The 17,148-nt window shown below is 40.0% G+C and overlaps 1 protein-coding gene across 1 annotated transcript; it reads right to left on the bottom strand.

The window, feature by feature from the left end:
• Positions 1-1,675: 1,675 nt before the first annotated feature.
• On the bottom strand, positions 1,676-16,308 carry LOC139653244 (hydroperoxide isomerase ALOXE3-like). The gene is made up of 14 exons (XM_071530220.1): positions 16,158-16,308; positions 15,636-15,836; positions 15,409-15,490; positions 15,197-15,319; positions 14,891-14,994; positions 9,150-9,322; positions 7,726-7,869; positions 7,326-7,529; positions 5,125-5,211; positions 4,210-4,376; positions 2,679-2,800; positions 2,437-2,537; positions 1,974-2,144; positions 1,676-1,855 (listed from the first exon to the last, which is right to left on the bottom strand). Exons 1-14 carry the CDS (start codon positions 16,306-16,308, stop codon positions 1,676-1,678), a joined length of 2,010 nt encoding a protein of 669 aa, XP_071386321.1.
• Positions 16,309-17,148: the final 840 nt, after the last annotated feature.

Consider the following 17,148-nt stretch of genomic DNA (forward strand, 5'->3'; position numbering starts at 1 on the left):
AAATATGACCATCTACAGTGTATTTTCACACACAGCTCTCCATCTCTCTATTTGGTGCTCTGTGACCATTGCTACTACTGCAAACACCAAGTCAAAGTGACTGTTGCACAGCAAGCACACTTACATTTTCTTCAGAAAATTTTGCCTTTTCTAGTTCCCTTCTATTGTCAGGTTAGTAATGTACAAACACGTATCATATATTTGTCAATTGTTTTCCATTTGTAAGCTTTGTTAATAGATTTATAGAACCTGGATAATGATTCACAAGGTGTGGCTACGTATCTTGTGACTATGCCATTCTATCATGTGACTGTCTTTTACCTATAATGGGTTCTGATATTGGAACTGGTGAGACACTGATGTACTACTTAAAGGTTTGTCTGCTGGTGTCTGCACTTTTGCACTTCTTGCACAGTTTGGTGAGCAGAGCATGGTTTAATAAGTAACGAGAAGATTTTTTCTGCCCCATAGTGCATGGATTCCCTGCCATTTCTCATTAAGTCTCTGCTAATTGAACCTACGGACCTTCTGCCAATTACAATGAAGGATTTGACCATAGGTGCAACAGTGCTCTGAATAGCTTTGGATTAAATTTTTTTCTTGCAACAGTCCCTATCATGACAGATATATGTATGAGAAGAAGAACATGGTGAATGGAGTGTATTTCCACCTGTTAGGTCACTGGACAAAGGAGACAGGCCACATATGAGATGAAACACACAAGCAACTTTTATTTTAAGTGAACAGAATGAGAAGAGGCACGCTACTTGGGTGTCTCTGCTACCTTCCACTGGTGCTCTTTAGTGACAGGGATTGGAGTCTTCAGTAGTAAAAAAGGAGGTCCAAGGCACTCACGTGGACTACAATGGCTGGTGGACTACGTGTTGCGGCTACATAAGCCTTCATCAGGGACTGATGAAAAGCCAAGTCCACTTGAGTGCCTTGGACCTCCTTTTTTACTATTGAAAACTTTTATTTTAGCTTTTACTTTTATTTACGTCTGGTTACCATAAATATCATATGAATTAGTCAAAATTCTGAATTGTATGAACTAAATAAAACACAGGTAAAACACATTTTAACATTTCAAATGGGTTTAGATTTTGATAGACACAGCAGTTACATGAAAGCTGATATATACTGAGCCATTATCATTTTCATTGTACATGTCTCTTCTTAATAACTTAATAACTCTTTATCTCGTTGATCCCTGCCCTCTCACTCTTCATATTGTGTCTGTTAATTTTAAAGCCAAATAGAATTATACTAGGTTAACTGCATTCTGTCCAGTCAGCTCTTATCCGCTTCAATTAGATATAAAACCGCAAATCTCTGTTTGGGAATTAGCATCTGAAAATAATCAACAATGAAAGAAAATTTGCCATGTCACGTGACATATTGTTGTTGTGAAGCAACAGAAATAGGCACTTGGATCCAAGCCTGACCAGGTAATTCTGTTAAGTATAAATCATAGTCAAACAGTTTGGAATATTGTTAAACCATGACATGGTTTTAAATTCAGAATGCTTTCAAAGTGAAATGTCTGCTCTTACAGGAAGATTATAATGAAAAAAGAAAATCTGTGGTAAAAATTATACTGAATTAGAAGACGTTTATAAAGGTCTTGGATGCAGGTTTATCATTAAGGCATGCTTTGTTGTGTCCTCAAATTTATTTAAATAGCTATACTGTTCTCCATTTGAGCAGGGTCTAAGTAGATGTAGGGCAATGTGAGCTTTGAGTTCCTCTTTTCAATAGCCTCACTGAGTTGGGACAACTTTTCTTGATATTCCTTAATAATCTTCTTGGGGGCAGGCTCATCAAAGCGTTCAACTGGAAATGAACCCACAGGAACCTGACAAAAAATAGAAATTGAGACAAAAACCATGACTGACACAGCAGATTTGTTTAAGGTACAGTGTCTCAAAGCAGTTTCAAAGCAATAAGTGTTCATTCATGCCTGCCAAACTTACAACGTCAGTGTATTTGTAGGTAAGCACCAAAGCCATTGACATAAAGTGGATTGTCTCTCCAATATTTGGGAGTGTCTCCATAATTGTCTTCATGCTAGACTGCCCCTTAGTGGTTGGAGGAGCTTTGCGCATCAGGAGAGAGCTGTTGGGCATCCAGCCTTGGTAGTCATACTAAAATTAAGAGAGATGCTTCAGTATCTATTGCAGTATCAATTACTTTTAGGGTTTGAACTCATGATTAACTAAAACCTACTTTATAACACTGAATTGAACATTAAACATTAAAAAATATATAGTAGAAATGGCATGCTTCTATTGCTGTTGCTTCTCTGATAACCTACGAAAAGGAAATAACCAAAGATACCAGCAACAGATCATATAAATTCACTTGATCTGGCACATTATCTATTGCATTTCTTCAAATGACATAGTATTCTATTTTCCCAACTCTTAATTGTCTGACCTGCCCGTTGTTGACGGCAGAATGTTGGCCTGTCACTCTGAAGATCACCATGGTGATGAACTTGATCAGTTCCTCCACAGTTTGGAAGCTTGTAGGGATACCTGTTGGGGTCACCATCAATAACCATTTTATAATCATAAATCTTTGGCATTCATTATTTTTATATTAAGTTTTCAGTAGAGGCTACTATATAGATTTGCTGTTTACACAACATCATGCTACTAGAACATAAACTAAAATACCTGTTTTTTTGTTCGCTAAGAAGGAGTGGATGTATATCTCATTGATCCATGCCTGGAGCTCAATGTCTTTACGCACCTCAGTGTCTGAGGGGTAGTAGTACTCCACCATTGCCTTAGCAAAGCTAGAGGTAAAAAAAAAAAAAAGTCATTGTCAGTATTATGTGTCTGCGGCCAGAGATTGTAGTTAGGCTACTTTTTCCAATTTGAAATGAATGGCTCACTTTTTATAATTCTAAATAAAAAAATTATTAGTAAATGAATAATACATGAAAAAAACTACACTTCTATAGCGCATCTGAAATATGGTGTTCCACAAGGGTCAATCTTAGGCCCTCTACTATTCTCCATTTATATGCTTCCATTTGGGGACATCATCTGCAAACATAATATTCATTTTCACTGTTAAGCAGATGACACTCATATATACGTAGTATGTACTAGGGTTCAACCGATTTATCAGGGTGTCCATGTGTTACCTCTCTGCTTCCTTATATGAAAGAGGTTACTCTATTCACCTCCTGGCCTGCCCATTTTGTTTAATTTTGCCCTCTAGAGGCAATTCATAAAACTGTCTCCCTCCACCACTGCCTGTCGGCTCAGAATGCTGGTTTTATTGTCATGCAACTTTGGAGCAGCGAACCGCCTATATGGCTGCAAACAAGAGGTAAATTATCTCTGTAAGCTATAAAAAAAAAATTGACAAAGTGACCAGAATTGAACTTAAGTTTCACATACAATAGAAGTTCAACTCACCAGTCCTTACAATAATATGTCCAGGTAGGAATATAATGTTATGTGTAATTTACTCTGCTAACAGTTAAACGATGGCTGGCTAAATGACAGTGAGTAAGCTCAGTAGCCACACCATTAGCTATAATGTGCAAGTTTATGTGCAAGTGAAGGCTAGTTGCCCTTTTCACCGCAATTTGTTCTTCATGAGAGTTGATAAATGGCTAATGATAAAGAGCCTTTTTAAAAAGAACAGTTTTCAGTCACGCTAATTATTATTTTATTTATTTTCCAAGAAAAAAAAACCTATGATGGATCATCAGCTCTTATCATGAGCGAACTGCGTAGCTCCGTCATATTTGACCAATAAAGTTATTTTGATTCAAGGCAGGGTAAGTACCTTGAAGACATGATTGGACACGCAACAAAATATAAAGAGCGGCTGGCAAGAGCATGATTTTACAAGAGACTGCTCACTTGACTGCAGTCCCTAAACCATGCATTAGGTGGAGTGCTAACTTTATGAGCCAATTAACTACCTAACAAATCACAAAGCTTTTTGTTTACAGTAGGTCTCAGGGCACTTTTATTTTGCATTTGAAGTATTATTTTCTTTGCACATGTTATTTATTTAATGTTTTATTTAAACGATAATTATTTTAGCCGTGCATCCTGTCTACTGTCTTTGCTTGACACCCCACTGCTAACATTCCTGTTCTGACCAGATCATATACAGTCCCTAGCTTCCTAATAATGTAGTTTCTGTAACTTGCGGTGCTTGGACCCCTAATTAGAATATAACCTGTTGACGATGCTCCACAGCTTCAGTCCATCATCTCTGTAGTAGAAGTTAGGGATAGACTCCAGTCCTCGTGCAGCAATGTCTTCTGGCACACAGAGGGAACTGTAGGTTATTTCAGAGAAACCCCTTCTCATGAGCTCCGTCAGCCCCTCTGTTCCTAAGGAACCCTACACAAACAATTAGCATTAGACTACATTAGGTTTGCCAGAATGTCTTGCTGACATACTGAAAACTTAAAGGATACGGCTGGTGTTTTTAAATACATTTCTTATCGTGAACAAATCCTATGAAAATAACAAAATCAACAATGCGTTTGCTCTACTCCCATTAATTTCCGACTTCCCACGTACTCTTTTTAGCCTTCAAACCGGAAGTCATTGGCTCCAACTGTAAGATAAAAACCTTTAAATACAGCTCGCAAAGACATAATTTCAATTTTAAAAATCGCTAACTGTTACCATGAAAAGTCAGGCTATTGTAGTTATTACCAAATCAAATTCTAATGGGAACAAATTCTTCATTACGATTGGGACTATTTTCGATGCTACAGAACTATTTTCCTGAGATAAAAATGTGTTTACGGTCGGCTTATTGAGTTGTTTGAGGGAAAACTAGGCTGGCCCGGTGCATCGCAATGATGAAATATGCTGCCAGAGCAACAGCATGGCTCTTTGATGTGTTTTTAATCGTTTTTTTTATACAATGGAGTTCTATGGCTACTGAGACATGGCTTTATTGGGCATCGGCTACATGGACCAGACTTGTTAACAAAACAAATTCATTGCTGATTTTATTATTTACATAGGATTTGTTGACGGTAAGAAATGCATAAAAAAAAAACGCTAGCCACAATTTTCACAATCATAAGATTAAGATCTGAATATTTTCAAGGAGATCACAGTAAAAGATTCACACTTGACTTAAAGCTCCATCAGGTCCCATAAGTTTTGGGCGGCCGTCAGTGTTTATTTGGAGAGTGTAACGGAAGTGCGGGATCAGCAACTGAATTCACAACAGAGAGAAGAATATCAATATCAAACAATTATTCATGGCAGGGGTAAAATCACATTTTACATAGGGATGAATTACAAAATAAGCCTCTTGTTCACACGTAATCTAATTTAGGTCTGCTGATTGTGGAGGTGGTTTAATTCTTAAATTACCTCTTAAAGTCCTCTCATACTGAGGTTTAGTGGGCTTTATGTTCTGATGGTTAGGCAACTTTGGAGAAATTAGCAAGAATTACACAAGTACACAAGAAAAAAAATCCACCCCATCACTCTCCGCTCCCTCCCTTCGGTAACCTCCCAACAAAACTCTGGTGCGTGTGTGAGAACGGGGCTGAACTTAAAGGAAATTAAGCACTCAATAATGTGACTCTGGTTCATTTGCTTTTTACCTTAGACAAGATAGGGCTCTGCATTCAAACTGATACAATAGAAGTTCAACTCACCAGTCCTTACAATAATATGTCCAGGTAGGAATATAATGTTATGTGTAATTTACTCTGCTAACAGTTAAACGATGGCTGGCTAAATGACAGTGAGTAAGCTCAGTAGCAACACCATTAGCTATAAACTCACTACTCACTCAGCTAGAAGTTCACCTGGATTTGCTAGGTTCGGTTTTTCACCACAAGAGCGCAGCCATCTTCAAACAATGTAGGTGGTGACATCACATGCGTGGTTTGTCTCTGCTGAAGATTAAGGTGCTATGGGTTCTAGGTGCTAGGTGATTTAGTATGTGGTGTGTCCACATCAAGGATAAAAAATTAATCTACACCGAGAGGAGGATAGGTGCACGAACGCAAAACCAAGCAGTTTTCACCTGGCACCAGATATCTAACCAGAAACGCACAACTAGTGGGATACTGTTGGGAGGAATGTTGCAATCAACCTGACAATTCTTCTGATGGTGAGTCATACCATTTATTTTGCCTATGCTTCTGCCTGCTTCATGATGCAGAAAGTGCTTAGATTTGACTTGACTAGATGGGAATGGTATATTGATCCTGATATGGTGGCATGTGGCCATAACCGCTGGATTAGCAGTGATGTAATACGCATTGTGCACAGTTGTTGTGGTGCGACAAGTTGATTGTGACAATGGTAGAGCACAGACTGTGTGGAGAGTTGTGTTTTTTGTGGTTTGGTTTCATGGTATACTTTAAACACCTTCCTGCAACAGCAGGGGCACCTTCCCACAACAGCAGGGGTTCTATGGATCGCAATAATGGTTGTTCGGTCGGTCGCTCTGTTCAACCCATTTGGTCACCTGGTTGAAAGTGTGCTGCAAGGAGTTAGATTGCAGACTCTCAATCGGGAGACCTGTGTTTGATTCCTGGCAGGGACGCTTCTACAAAATGCAATGTCACGGGGCTGTTAGACTCTTAGTCTTGTTATATCTTCTGCAGATATTATATAATATTATAATAATAATATATAATAATATTTATAAGTTATTTGTTTTGTCTCTGCAGTCTGCAGGGTGGGCAGGACTACACTGAGCTGTGTGCGTGTGATTGACAGGTTGCCTCCTTGCAGAGAGCTCATCTGCTTGGTTGAGACCTACCCGGAATGGAGAGATTTTAGAGAGTCTGAAAACAGAGACAGGGGCTTTCACAGAGGCCTGATCTTCTCTCAGACCATTTGAATTACTGTTAGCTGAAAAGGTATTCATGACTATGGTCTGAAAGGTTTGGCTGAAACTGAGCAGGAAAACAAATGAACCAGCTACAGTTTCAAACAGTGGCAATTGCAAAGGGTTCTGCTAACCATGGACTGTTTACTCCCTTAACATCTGGAACCACAACATTCCAGCACCAGTAGACTCGAGAACACTTTTTACTTACAAGCCATAAGAACACTGAACAGGACTCTCACAAACACACCCCACTGGCCATCAGTTCTAGTTGTGTCCTCTCATATTTAAGTTCTCATTTGCCTCATGACTAGGTCAGTCACCCAAGATTTGTTCCCTTATCCCTAAAAGCTTCACAAATATGGCCCCACAAGTTGAACTTGGAAACTGAGTGCAATGCCATGTTCAGCTCATAAAACATAGGACCAGAGAATAACAACTGAACTAGATCCATGATCTCTGCTATGTAATCATACCTTGTAGAGGGGATGAACCGAAGGGAAGTTGCGAACAGCGGCAATAGCAAAGCCTTCTGCCAGATAATGAGTGCTTGTGAGGTGATAAACAGCCTCATATTGTATGGTATCTGCATTTTTCAGAAACATCTTGGCTAGCATCCAGTCGCTTTCTGGGTCACTGGGCAGAAAAATGGGGTTCTGCTCAGAGGGTTGTTGATGCAGCTGGGATGTTGAAAAAGAGACATTATAATAGTTTTACTTCTTTTTTAAATCATGAATGATGATTTTTTTTTTATGGAAACACGGTCATGGTTCAATTTGAGTGCTCATACATTTTTAATCCTGGTGTAATATGGTTGTGTGATTTGACCAGTTATTCTATATCAGTATTCTTGCATCAGTGAGGACAGTGCATCACCTGGATTGCGATTGGCATCAGTTTGTTCTCTGGGTTCATGTAGAACAAGCCAAGCCCAGCAGTCAGAGGCAGATGTTCACCGTTATACATCCTTGTGACTAACCCATCCATCCTCTTGTAGTCACAGATTAATATATTGCCTTTCTGTATGGGAGGCAAAGATAGATTAAAGAGCAGTATATGACATGAAAAGGTAGCAAGAATTAGCACAACAAATGGAAGCAAAGCAATCCATTCTACACATTTAAAAAAAAAAAAAAACTAAAATGATCTAACATTAAACCAAGAGAATATCAAGCAGTCAAACCGTTATCCAGACCACCAGTGTTCAAGAGTCATAGACCTCTCATGTGAGCTGCTCTGGTACTAAAATTTGTATATATACTTTCTTTTATACTTTTTACATGTATTTAGCCTATGTTGGATATTAATAACTATTTATATTTTTTGCACGTGAGCCCACAGCCCATCCTCACCTAATCACCCGGTTTTTCCTTACTTTTCCTCCCTATAGCCTATGCTTAAGCAACCTCAGTAAGCAGATCGTCTGATTATAAAAAAATATTTTAAATACTAGTCATAGTGATGTAACTGCATAACTGCAGCACTTCACTTCACGTTTGGTAAGCGTAGTAGTCCGACTCCTACCTTTTTGAAATTTTGGTTCCTAGGAGAGAACAGGAGAGTAGTCCGTTGTGTCTGTCCGTCTCTGTTCATTTCAATTCATTTTCAATGAGAGCTGTCCGTTGTCTGGGCAGCGCAACCCAGTTGAACTTTTTCTTGACGGATTCGTCACCGCAAATCAGAGGCGTTTTTTTTAAATAGCGTGGACGTTCCAAAACAACCCAACAGACGGAAATCTATCCGTTAGTAATTCTGTCTGTTTTCTGACAGATCAGTGTGGCCAGAGTTCGCTCTGTAGGTAAGTTTTAATCCTCAGTTTTGAGATACAAATAAAGACTCACCCCCTGATTTACTAAGGCAGGCGCAAACCAGGTAGATTTAAAAATACATTTTATGTCTGCGCTTAAATTAAAACATGCTTTCACTGGGCGGTAAATAGTGTGATTAAATAAACCGTTTTTCCTTTAGTAAATCAGGTGCAAGGAGCTATTATAATAATTAGAATAAACCCATCCTTCATTTCTGCGCTCTCTGGCTGACACTCCTTAAAAAACATATTCATCAGTTATGTTTTGATTAAGTACTCTTACGGCTTTTTACTCGTGAAGCTTTTATTGCACTTTCAGTAACGCGGGGGGGCCTTTAAATCACGATGTTGCGATGTAGATGGCTCAGTGGTCGATGACTGGCGGCCATCGGCGATGGCCAACCCTAACTGCTACACAAGCATAGGTTCAAACCTACAAATTGTCTCCTAAGACAACTTTTATCAAACATCTCAAGGCACTCTTCTTCCATACCTCCATCTCCTTCTTCAGAGAGCTACCCTTTTGCAGGAAGGGCTTCACCATCTCCTCTGTGACTGGAAAGGTTGAGGGAAGCTTCAGGCAGCGCTGGATCACATTGGGGTTGCTTCCATTCAGAAACTGGTAGCCAAAAAACTCATCTTCCATCCAATGCTCTGAGACATACTCTGGAAGGATAGCAGTTGACAACCAAGGTAAACTATCAACATATCGCCGCTGTCTCGTGAAACCCTTGTAACTCCAATAGGGTTCGACCAATATCCGCCTTTTTTGGAATATCAGATATCGACGTGTCCATGTCTTTCCTCTCCAATCAAAGAGGCTATTCTCTAAATCCCTAATATGAAAGAGGTTACTCTATTCACCTTCTGCCCAGTTGGCTAATTCTGCCCTCTAGTGGCTATTCGGAAAACTGTCTCCCTCAACCACTGCCCGTTGGTTCTGAGAAGCTCAGTTTGTTGTCATGCAACTTTGGAGCAGCTGACCGCTTGGATGGCTGCAAAGTGGGTAAATTATCTCAGTTGTAAACTATAAAAATTGACAAAGTGACCAAAACTGAACTTAAGTTTCACATACAACAGAGGTTTAACTCACGAATGGTGTGTAATTGTGGTGTAATTCACTCAACAAAGTTTGCTAACAATTAAATGATGACTGGCTAAACTATAGTGAGTTTAGTGACCCTAACCCTAAAACGTCAATCAAATAATATTTTTCATGGTAACATGTTTAACATGTTTAGGTGAAGGCTGGTTGCCCTTTTCACGTGACACGCCAGATGGTTTGTTACACAGAACCATCTGGGAAGTCGTCCTTGGAAACTGTTTGGAAAAGGGCAGGCACTTTCAAAAAATACTTGGCAGGTGATTGGATGAACCATCTGTCTATCATCGTCTATCAACTTCAACCAATCAGATCAACGAACCATGAACAAACTCTTGCCGAAGCCAGTCGGGAGAAGAGCGAAAACATCTTTTCCATCCAGAAAAGCCTTCAGTGCCATTCTTTGCTCTTCTTTCAATGAAGAAATACTCTCCAGTTCAGAAATAACTGATGTTATAGCAGCATCTACGCTAGCCTCTTTAGGAGCCGCCATTGTTGTGAACCAACAGTCGTTTCTCGCTGTCGCCACACCTGAACCACGCCCGTAGCTGCCCTCATAGGACGCTGATTGGTCTGCATCACTGTGGTTCGGCCACAAACACATAACTTGAAGCCTGGCAAGATGGATTCTCGCGTGATCATGATCTCGCGAATCCAGCTGCCTCGCAAGGTAACTTTTCACAGCCATATTTTCTTCATGAGATGGGTATAGTACTTATTAGCCATATTAGCCATATTAGCAGGGTGGGTATATGGTACTTATTAGCCATATTAGCCATATTAACAGGCCAGAATTAAAGCTGCAATAAGTAAAATTTTCTGACCACTAGAAAGTGACAGAAACCGCAACACATTTGTAAATAACTACGTCAACAGCTAAGCTAACCGTACCTACGGAGAATTGTTGCTGGTTACCAGTCTTACGTTACCAGAACCTTCTCCTGCGGAAGGTTGTGTGTCCCAAGTGAAGAGGTAGGTAGCAAATTGCTAGTTTACATGCTTGCTTCATCGATTACGCCATTACAAGAAAATCTTCAGGAATGGGAGGGGGTGAGGGCCACTTTTAAAAAGCGAGGGAGGTGCCAGGCTAGTTTTAAAAAAATGAAAAGCTACTGAATGGCCTGGGAGGAGCATTGTTCCGGAGCAGAATTTGACAACAAGCTTTAGAAAAGAGGTGAAAACAGCAACACAGTTGCCCCGTGTATGCAGATATTGGCATATATCATTATGTCTCGATGAAATCTCCACATAGCACATATTAGTTTCAGGATTGGTTATAAGGTCTCGTATCGCTTATTGCAGGTTTAACATAGTGTGGTTCCCTAGGGTGACCACACTTTAAGTACCCCCCTCCTTCCAGTTACACACTAAAAAGTGAAATTTACTATGTCAATAAAGACCATAGATTTACATGAATTTATTTCTATATACTACAGATAAATGAAAGACACAGGGGCGAATTCACAAAGAATGGGTTGCGGCCGCTAATAGCACCATGAATTGCGTATCATTTGCAACGGCTATTTGCTCCGCCTCAGACCGAGTCACAAAAGATATCACGCTAATGATATGCCAGCATAAACACGCCCATAACGTGTTGCAACTGAGTGCAATTTGCCCCTGTTTTGCGTCTGATTGCAATTATCAATGTAGCAAAATATAAATGTTGCCTTTGTGCCAAGAACACAGTAGGCAGGACAATGGCAGAGAGAAAGAGAAAATTTTTTAGACCGCCAGCTGCAAGTCCTGACGTACGAGGTGCAGAGGCATTCCTCAAAACTTCAGGCAAGAAATTTAACTGGGACAGCGAGAAACCATATTTGGGATTTAATAACCCAGTCTGTCAATGCTGTTGGTGTCCAAATGCACACCTTCAGACTGCAAAAGAAGATGGCATGATTTGATGCGGAGAACGTCATTCAGTGCCTCATAAGCTTCACAAACGGGCGGAGGTCCACCTCAAGAACAGCTTTTAAACAGCATTGAAGATAGATAGATAAGAAGAAATTGTGCAGTAAACTCTCCAGAACGAACAAGTTCATGGCCTGGAGGAGGGAATTGATTACCTTGCGAGGCAGCTGGATTCACTTGTTTGGTTTGATTTGATTTGATTGTTTGGTTGTACTGATTTATTTGCTTTTGTTTGTGAAGCAATCTGTGTTAAAGTTCTATAGTAATAATAATAATGTCAAAATATTATTTACAGACTGTATTTACAGACAATTTTATTTTTTAGGTCGCACAAAGGTGGAATTGTTGCAGAGACATTTGCAAGGTCAATTCAGTTCAATTCTCAGTTAAATCAACAAGCGATATTCTCTTTACAATCACTGCTGCCATGATCACTGGAAAGTCTGGGCGTGACACCCCTTATAAATGCGCTTTAATTACCACCAACTCTCTGAAGACGCTAATAATGTCACTCTAACTGCGTGTGGCAATTAGCGCCGATCTTTGTGAATTGGACTGTTTTTGCAATGAGGATCATTTGCATAGAAAGGGGCCAATTTTGCACCAAATGTATGCATATTACCTAATTTAAATACATGCAAATAGCACAGAGCACCGAGACGCTATTTGCGTGGCAGCGCAGTTAGCGGTGCATTTCACCCTTTGTGAGTGCTTTGTGAATTACACGGTTTCTTTTTGTCTTATTTGCACAGGTTTAGCGTCAGCAAAAGCAGCGCAATCCTTTTGTGAATTCGCCCGTCAGTGTACTAACCAAAAAATACGATATTTTACGCCATAGTTTGACATGAGCCTACAGATGCCGATGGCAAACCAGCTCTTATTGTGATTGTGTAGCTCGGCCATATTTGACCAGTTATTTTGACTCAAGGCAGGGGAAGTACTGTTGATTGATGATGATTAGACACGGTGAACCACCAAATCCTCCTCTCCACACTCGCTGAGCTCGGCTTCTCAGGATCTACCCTCTGCTGGTTTGAGTCCTACCTCTCAGGGAGATCCTTCAGAGTGTCTTGGAGAGGGGAAGTGTCTAAATCCCACTACTTGTCCACAGGGGTACCTCAAGGGTCAGTGCTTGGACCCCTTCTCTTTTCATTATACACCACCTCATTGGGTGCAGTGATCCGCTCACATGGCTTCTCTTATCATTCATATGCTGACGATACCCAGCTCCTCCTGTCGTTCCCACCAGACGACCCCACAGTCTCGGCGTGGATATCGGCATGCCTCGCCGACATCTCGGCTTGGATGAAGGAACGCCACCTTCAGCTTAACTTGTCAAAGACTGAGCTCCTTGTCATCCCAGCCAGTCCCTCTATACAACAACAAATCAGTATCCAGCTCGAATCAACTGAGCTCATACCCACAAAGTCTGCCAGAAACTTGGGTGTCATGATTGATGACCAGCTAACCTTCAAGGAGCATGTGACTTCTGTTGCTCGGTCATGCCGATTTGCTCTATACAATATCAGGAAGATCAGACCCTACCTGTCTGAGCATGCAGCACAACTCCTGGTACAGGCTCTTGTAATATCACGCCTTGACTACTGCAACTCCTTACTGGCAGGGCTCCCGGCCTGTACTTTCAAACCTCTGCAGATGATCCAGAACACGGCGGCGCGTCTGGTCTTCAATCAGCCCAAAAGAGCACATGTCACTCCGCTATTCATATCCCTCCACTGGCTCCCAGTTGCTGCCCGCATCAAGTTCAAGTCCTTGATGCTCGCCTACAAAACAATAACCAAAACGGCTCCGACCTACCTGAACTCCCTCATTCAGGTCTATGCTCCCTCCCGCTCACTACGCTCTGCCATGGAGCGGCACCTGGTGCTGCCACCTCAGCAAGGCCCTAAGTGTCTAGCCAGACTCTTCTCTTCTGTGGTTCCCCGGTGGTGGAACGAGTTGCCAAACTCCATTCGATCCGCAGAATCCCTCTCTATCCTTAAGAAAAGGCTAAAGACCCAGCTCTTTAGCGAATACCTCCTTTCATAAAAAAATAAAAAAAATGTATGCGCTCTATGCATTACCTCATAGCACTGCCTTGTAGCACTCCCTCGTAGCACCTATGTCCTGTTGGACCAGAACTTAGCTCTATAGCACTTACTCTCGTTGTTCTCTCCTATCTAGAAACTTGCTTGTGTTGTATGCAAATCTCATGTGTAAGTCGCTTTGGATAAAAGCGTCTGCCAAATGTGAAATTGTAATTGTAATTAGACGCGCAACAAATTATAAAGAGCGGCTGGTAAGACCATGGTTTTACAAGAGACTGCTCACTTGACTGCAGCCCCTAAACCATGTATTAGGTGAAGTACTAACTATGAGCCAATTAACTACCTAACAAAACACTACTAAAGTTAAATGCATTCATGCATCCCCTAGACCATGTCTTGTGTGCTCCCTCTCACTCTCAACATACAGTTTGCTTTCTCCGACTGTGAATCAAGTGTTGCACTTCATCATAGCATACTATTACCGGGTATTGGCGATTAGGGCACTTTTATTTTGGCAATATTCTCTTTGTTCCTTTTGTTCATTGAAGTATTTCATTAAAAAGGGATTTACTCTAGTAATAGTTTTCTTGTTTATTTTTTTGCATAGTAATTTTCAAATGTAAAGATATTGAATATTGGCACAAAATATCAGCTATCGGTCAAACCCTAGTTGGTAATTATCATGTTTTAACTTTAATTGAAGGATTAAAAGCTCCTCTAGAGGATGAGAAAATTATGAACAATTTGGATAAATTAAGCGAGTAAACTTGTTAAAATAGTAAACTTGCTACCTACCTCTTGTCATTGTGGGACATGTAACCTTCAGCAGGAGAAAAACATGGCAAAGCGAGACTGTTAACCGGCGACACTTTTCTGTAGGTATATTTATCTTAGCTATTAGCCTTTCTGTCCTTGGGGCATCTGTAGTCCATTAGCTTTGCTGTGGTTTGTTGACAAATGTGTTGCGGTTTCTGTCACCCTCTCGTGGTTGGAAAAACGCTTAGTGTAGCTTTAACAAAACCCAAAACCTTTATCAAATGTGGATGTTTTCGTCATGGTTAGTTACTTATATGCCATAAATGCATATAAGCATAATCATCCGTAATTATTAGGAAACCAAGAGAGTGTGAATGTTGCAATGGGTTAAACTGCAAACCAATGGGCAACATCTACCTGAGGTCGGTGTTTTATTGAGCATTAAGACCTTCTTCATGGCCTCAATGTTTTCCCACTCTCCAGTTGATCCTGCCAGCCCCTTAAACTTGAGTTCAGCAGTACTGAGGCAGAGGTAAGAAAGGATAAAAAAAGACAAATTAAAAACCCATCACAATGCAGGGGCATAAACAATATTCTGACTTTACTGTTTCTATACAGTTTTGTGGCTTAAAACAGATGAGGGATGTGACTGAATTGTTAGGTGGTTTTACTATGAATAGCCTATATAATATATAATTATATATAATATTTCCATAGCCTTACCCCACTACACTGGTATGAACTATTTCCAAATATTTTGACACAGAGAAGCGGATTTCTTCAGGGAGGTCCGAAGTATCTTTGAAATTGTTGATGTGTGGCATCGCGGGATCAAATACCGCCCATCTAAAAAACAAAGAAAAAAGCAACATGTAAGATTTTGTCTGGATACACATCTGAGTCTATAGCATCACTTTATAACTTGAAAAACTCACTGGTACAAGCGGTTACTAAGTATCAGCTCTTTTTTCCGGTGTTTAATCAGTAGGGGATGCTCCTCCTCAAAAATCTTCACAGCTGAGAAGTTAAGGGCAACATTAAAATCATACATTGAAACTTGACCACTAAGGACATTTTTTATATCTTCTGAGACATGAGACTTCTTTTGTTATCTTATACATATGACAACCACAATGTGTGATCAAAAATGCTTTAAGCAAACCTTTCCCTCCTCTGAGCTCAACAAGTTCCCCGCTGGACACCCATCTGTTACAGGGGAAAAGGATGACTTCTTTCTCTGGAGTTGTCACTACTATTTTGGAGCAGAACCACTCGTCATCTAGGAGAGAAAAAAGGGGATCTTTTTCCACCTTGACCAGCAGAAGTTTCCCCAGAGACGCTTTGGATTTCACAGTATAGGTCCCTGTCTGTGGAGAAAGGTTGGAGGAGGGTAGATGTGTTTGAATAGCTGCTGTATTTTTAGCAGATAGGTCTCTGATTTGTGACTACTGACTGCTGTTCTCTTTGCAAAATAACCATTTATCAACCACCACAGCCTAAGACTGAGCTTTGACCACAAATAAATGGTGCATATATTCAAAATATTCATTAAATGGTGAGAAATTCTATCCTCTCTCTCTCTCTCTCTCTCTGTCACTCTCTCTCTGTCACACACACACACACACACACACAAAATCATTTCTATTGTCCTAGTCCTAATGTGAAACATACTAATGTTCAACACTTACCTTCCCAGCTATAAAATCGATGCCATAGTTGTCCAACTCTGTACGCTCACTCTCTCCCTCAGCTCCGATTAAGGTGACAAATATGTAGTCAGATGTTCCTGCATTTGTCATGTCACCTGTTGTCACCTCTAGTTTGTACTCAGCCATGATCACTCAGTAGAAAAACTGTCTGGAATGACAAATAGAAATGTTTAAAAATGTGTAAAATATGTATAGATCAGTTCAGATAAGATTCCTGTGGGGAGACTGCGTTGTTGTAGCAGCAAAATGAAAATAGAATACAGCAAAGAAAATAAATTAAAAAAAATATAACTGGGGTGGGTGTATATTAAACATAAAACAACCAACAATTCCAACATTTCAAGAACAAGTGTAAATGTATCTATGAATGAAAAATATGAAAAAATATGGAGTAGGGCCTACAGCATTATGAGAGGAGGCAAAATAGTATAAGTCAAACACACTGGAACAAAGAAAGCTCAAATAAAAATGTCATATTCACATTGACAGGTCCACTGAAGGCTGTACATATGTTCAGTACAGAGTCTTGGCATGCAGATGTGTGTTGTAAAAAAATGTTCACCTTATCAAAAAAATGCAATTAAAACTGTCATAAAACTACCTGTTTGCCTTATTGTTCAATCCACCTATCACAAACATATATAGATAACGTGATGTTTTTTTAATCATCAATAAATAATGAAAAAGTTTATTCTAAACTAAACTCCATAGATTTTGTAAACCATAACCCCCACAGGCAGTAAAAGATGTTTTCAACATTTTTACTTAGCCTAGACTTATCCTACTTTTTCAGTTACATGTAGTTAGGTTGTTTGGTCATCATTTGTGGTTAAATTATAGGTGAGCAGCAGCAGGATGCTGATCATTATTTGTATTTCTCTGAAGCTGTATTATTATTGTACAGTATATATTTTATTCGAATAGATGATTCTACTTTTTCCATGTGATATAATTGTGTGTTGAATG

Source organism: Centroberyx affinis, unplaced genomic scaffold, assembly GCF_046629955.1.
Source record: "Centroberyx affinis isolate AG114_WGS23_722 - 3 ecotype Tasmania unplaced genomic scaffold, CSIRO-AGI_Caff_v1 ptg001901l_1, whole genome shotgun sequence".
NCBI lineage: Eukaryota > Metazoa > Chordata > Actinopteri > Beryciformes > Berycidae > Centroberyx > Centroberyx affinis.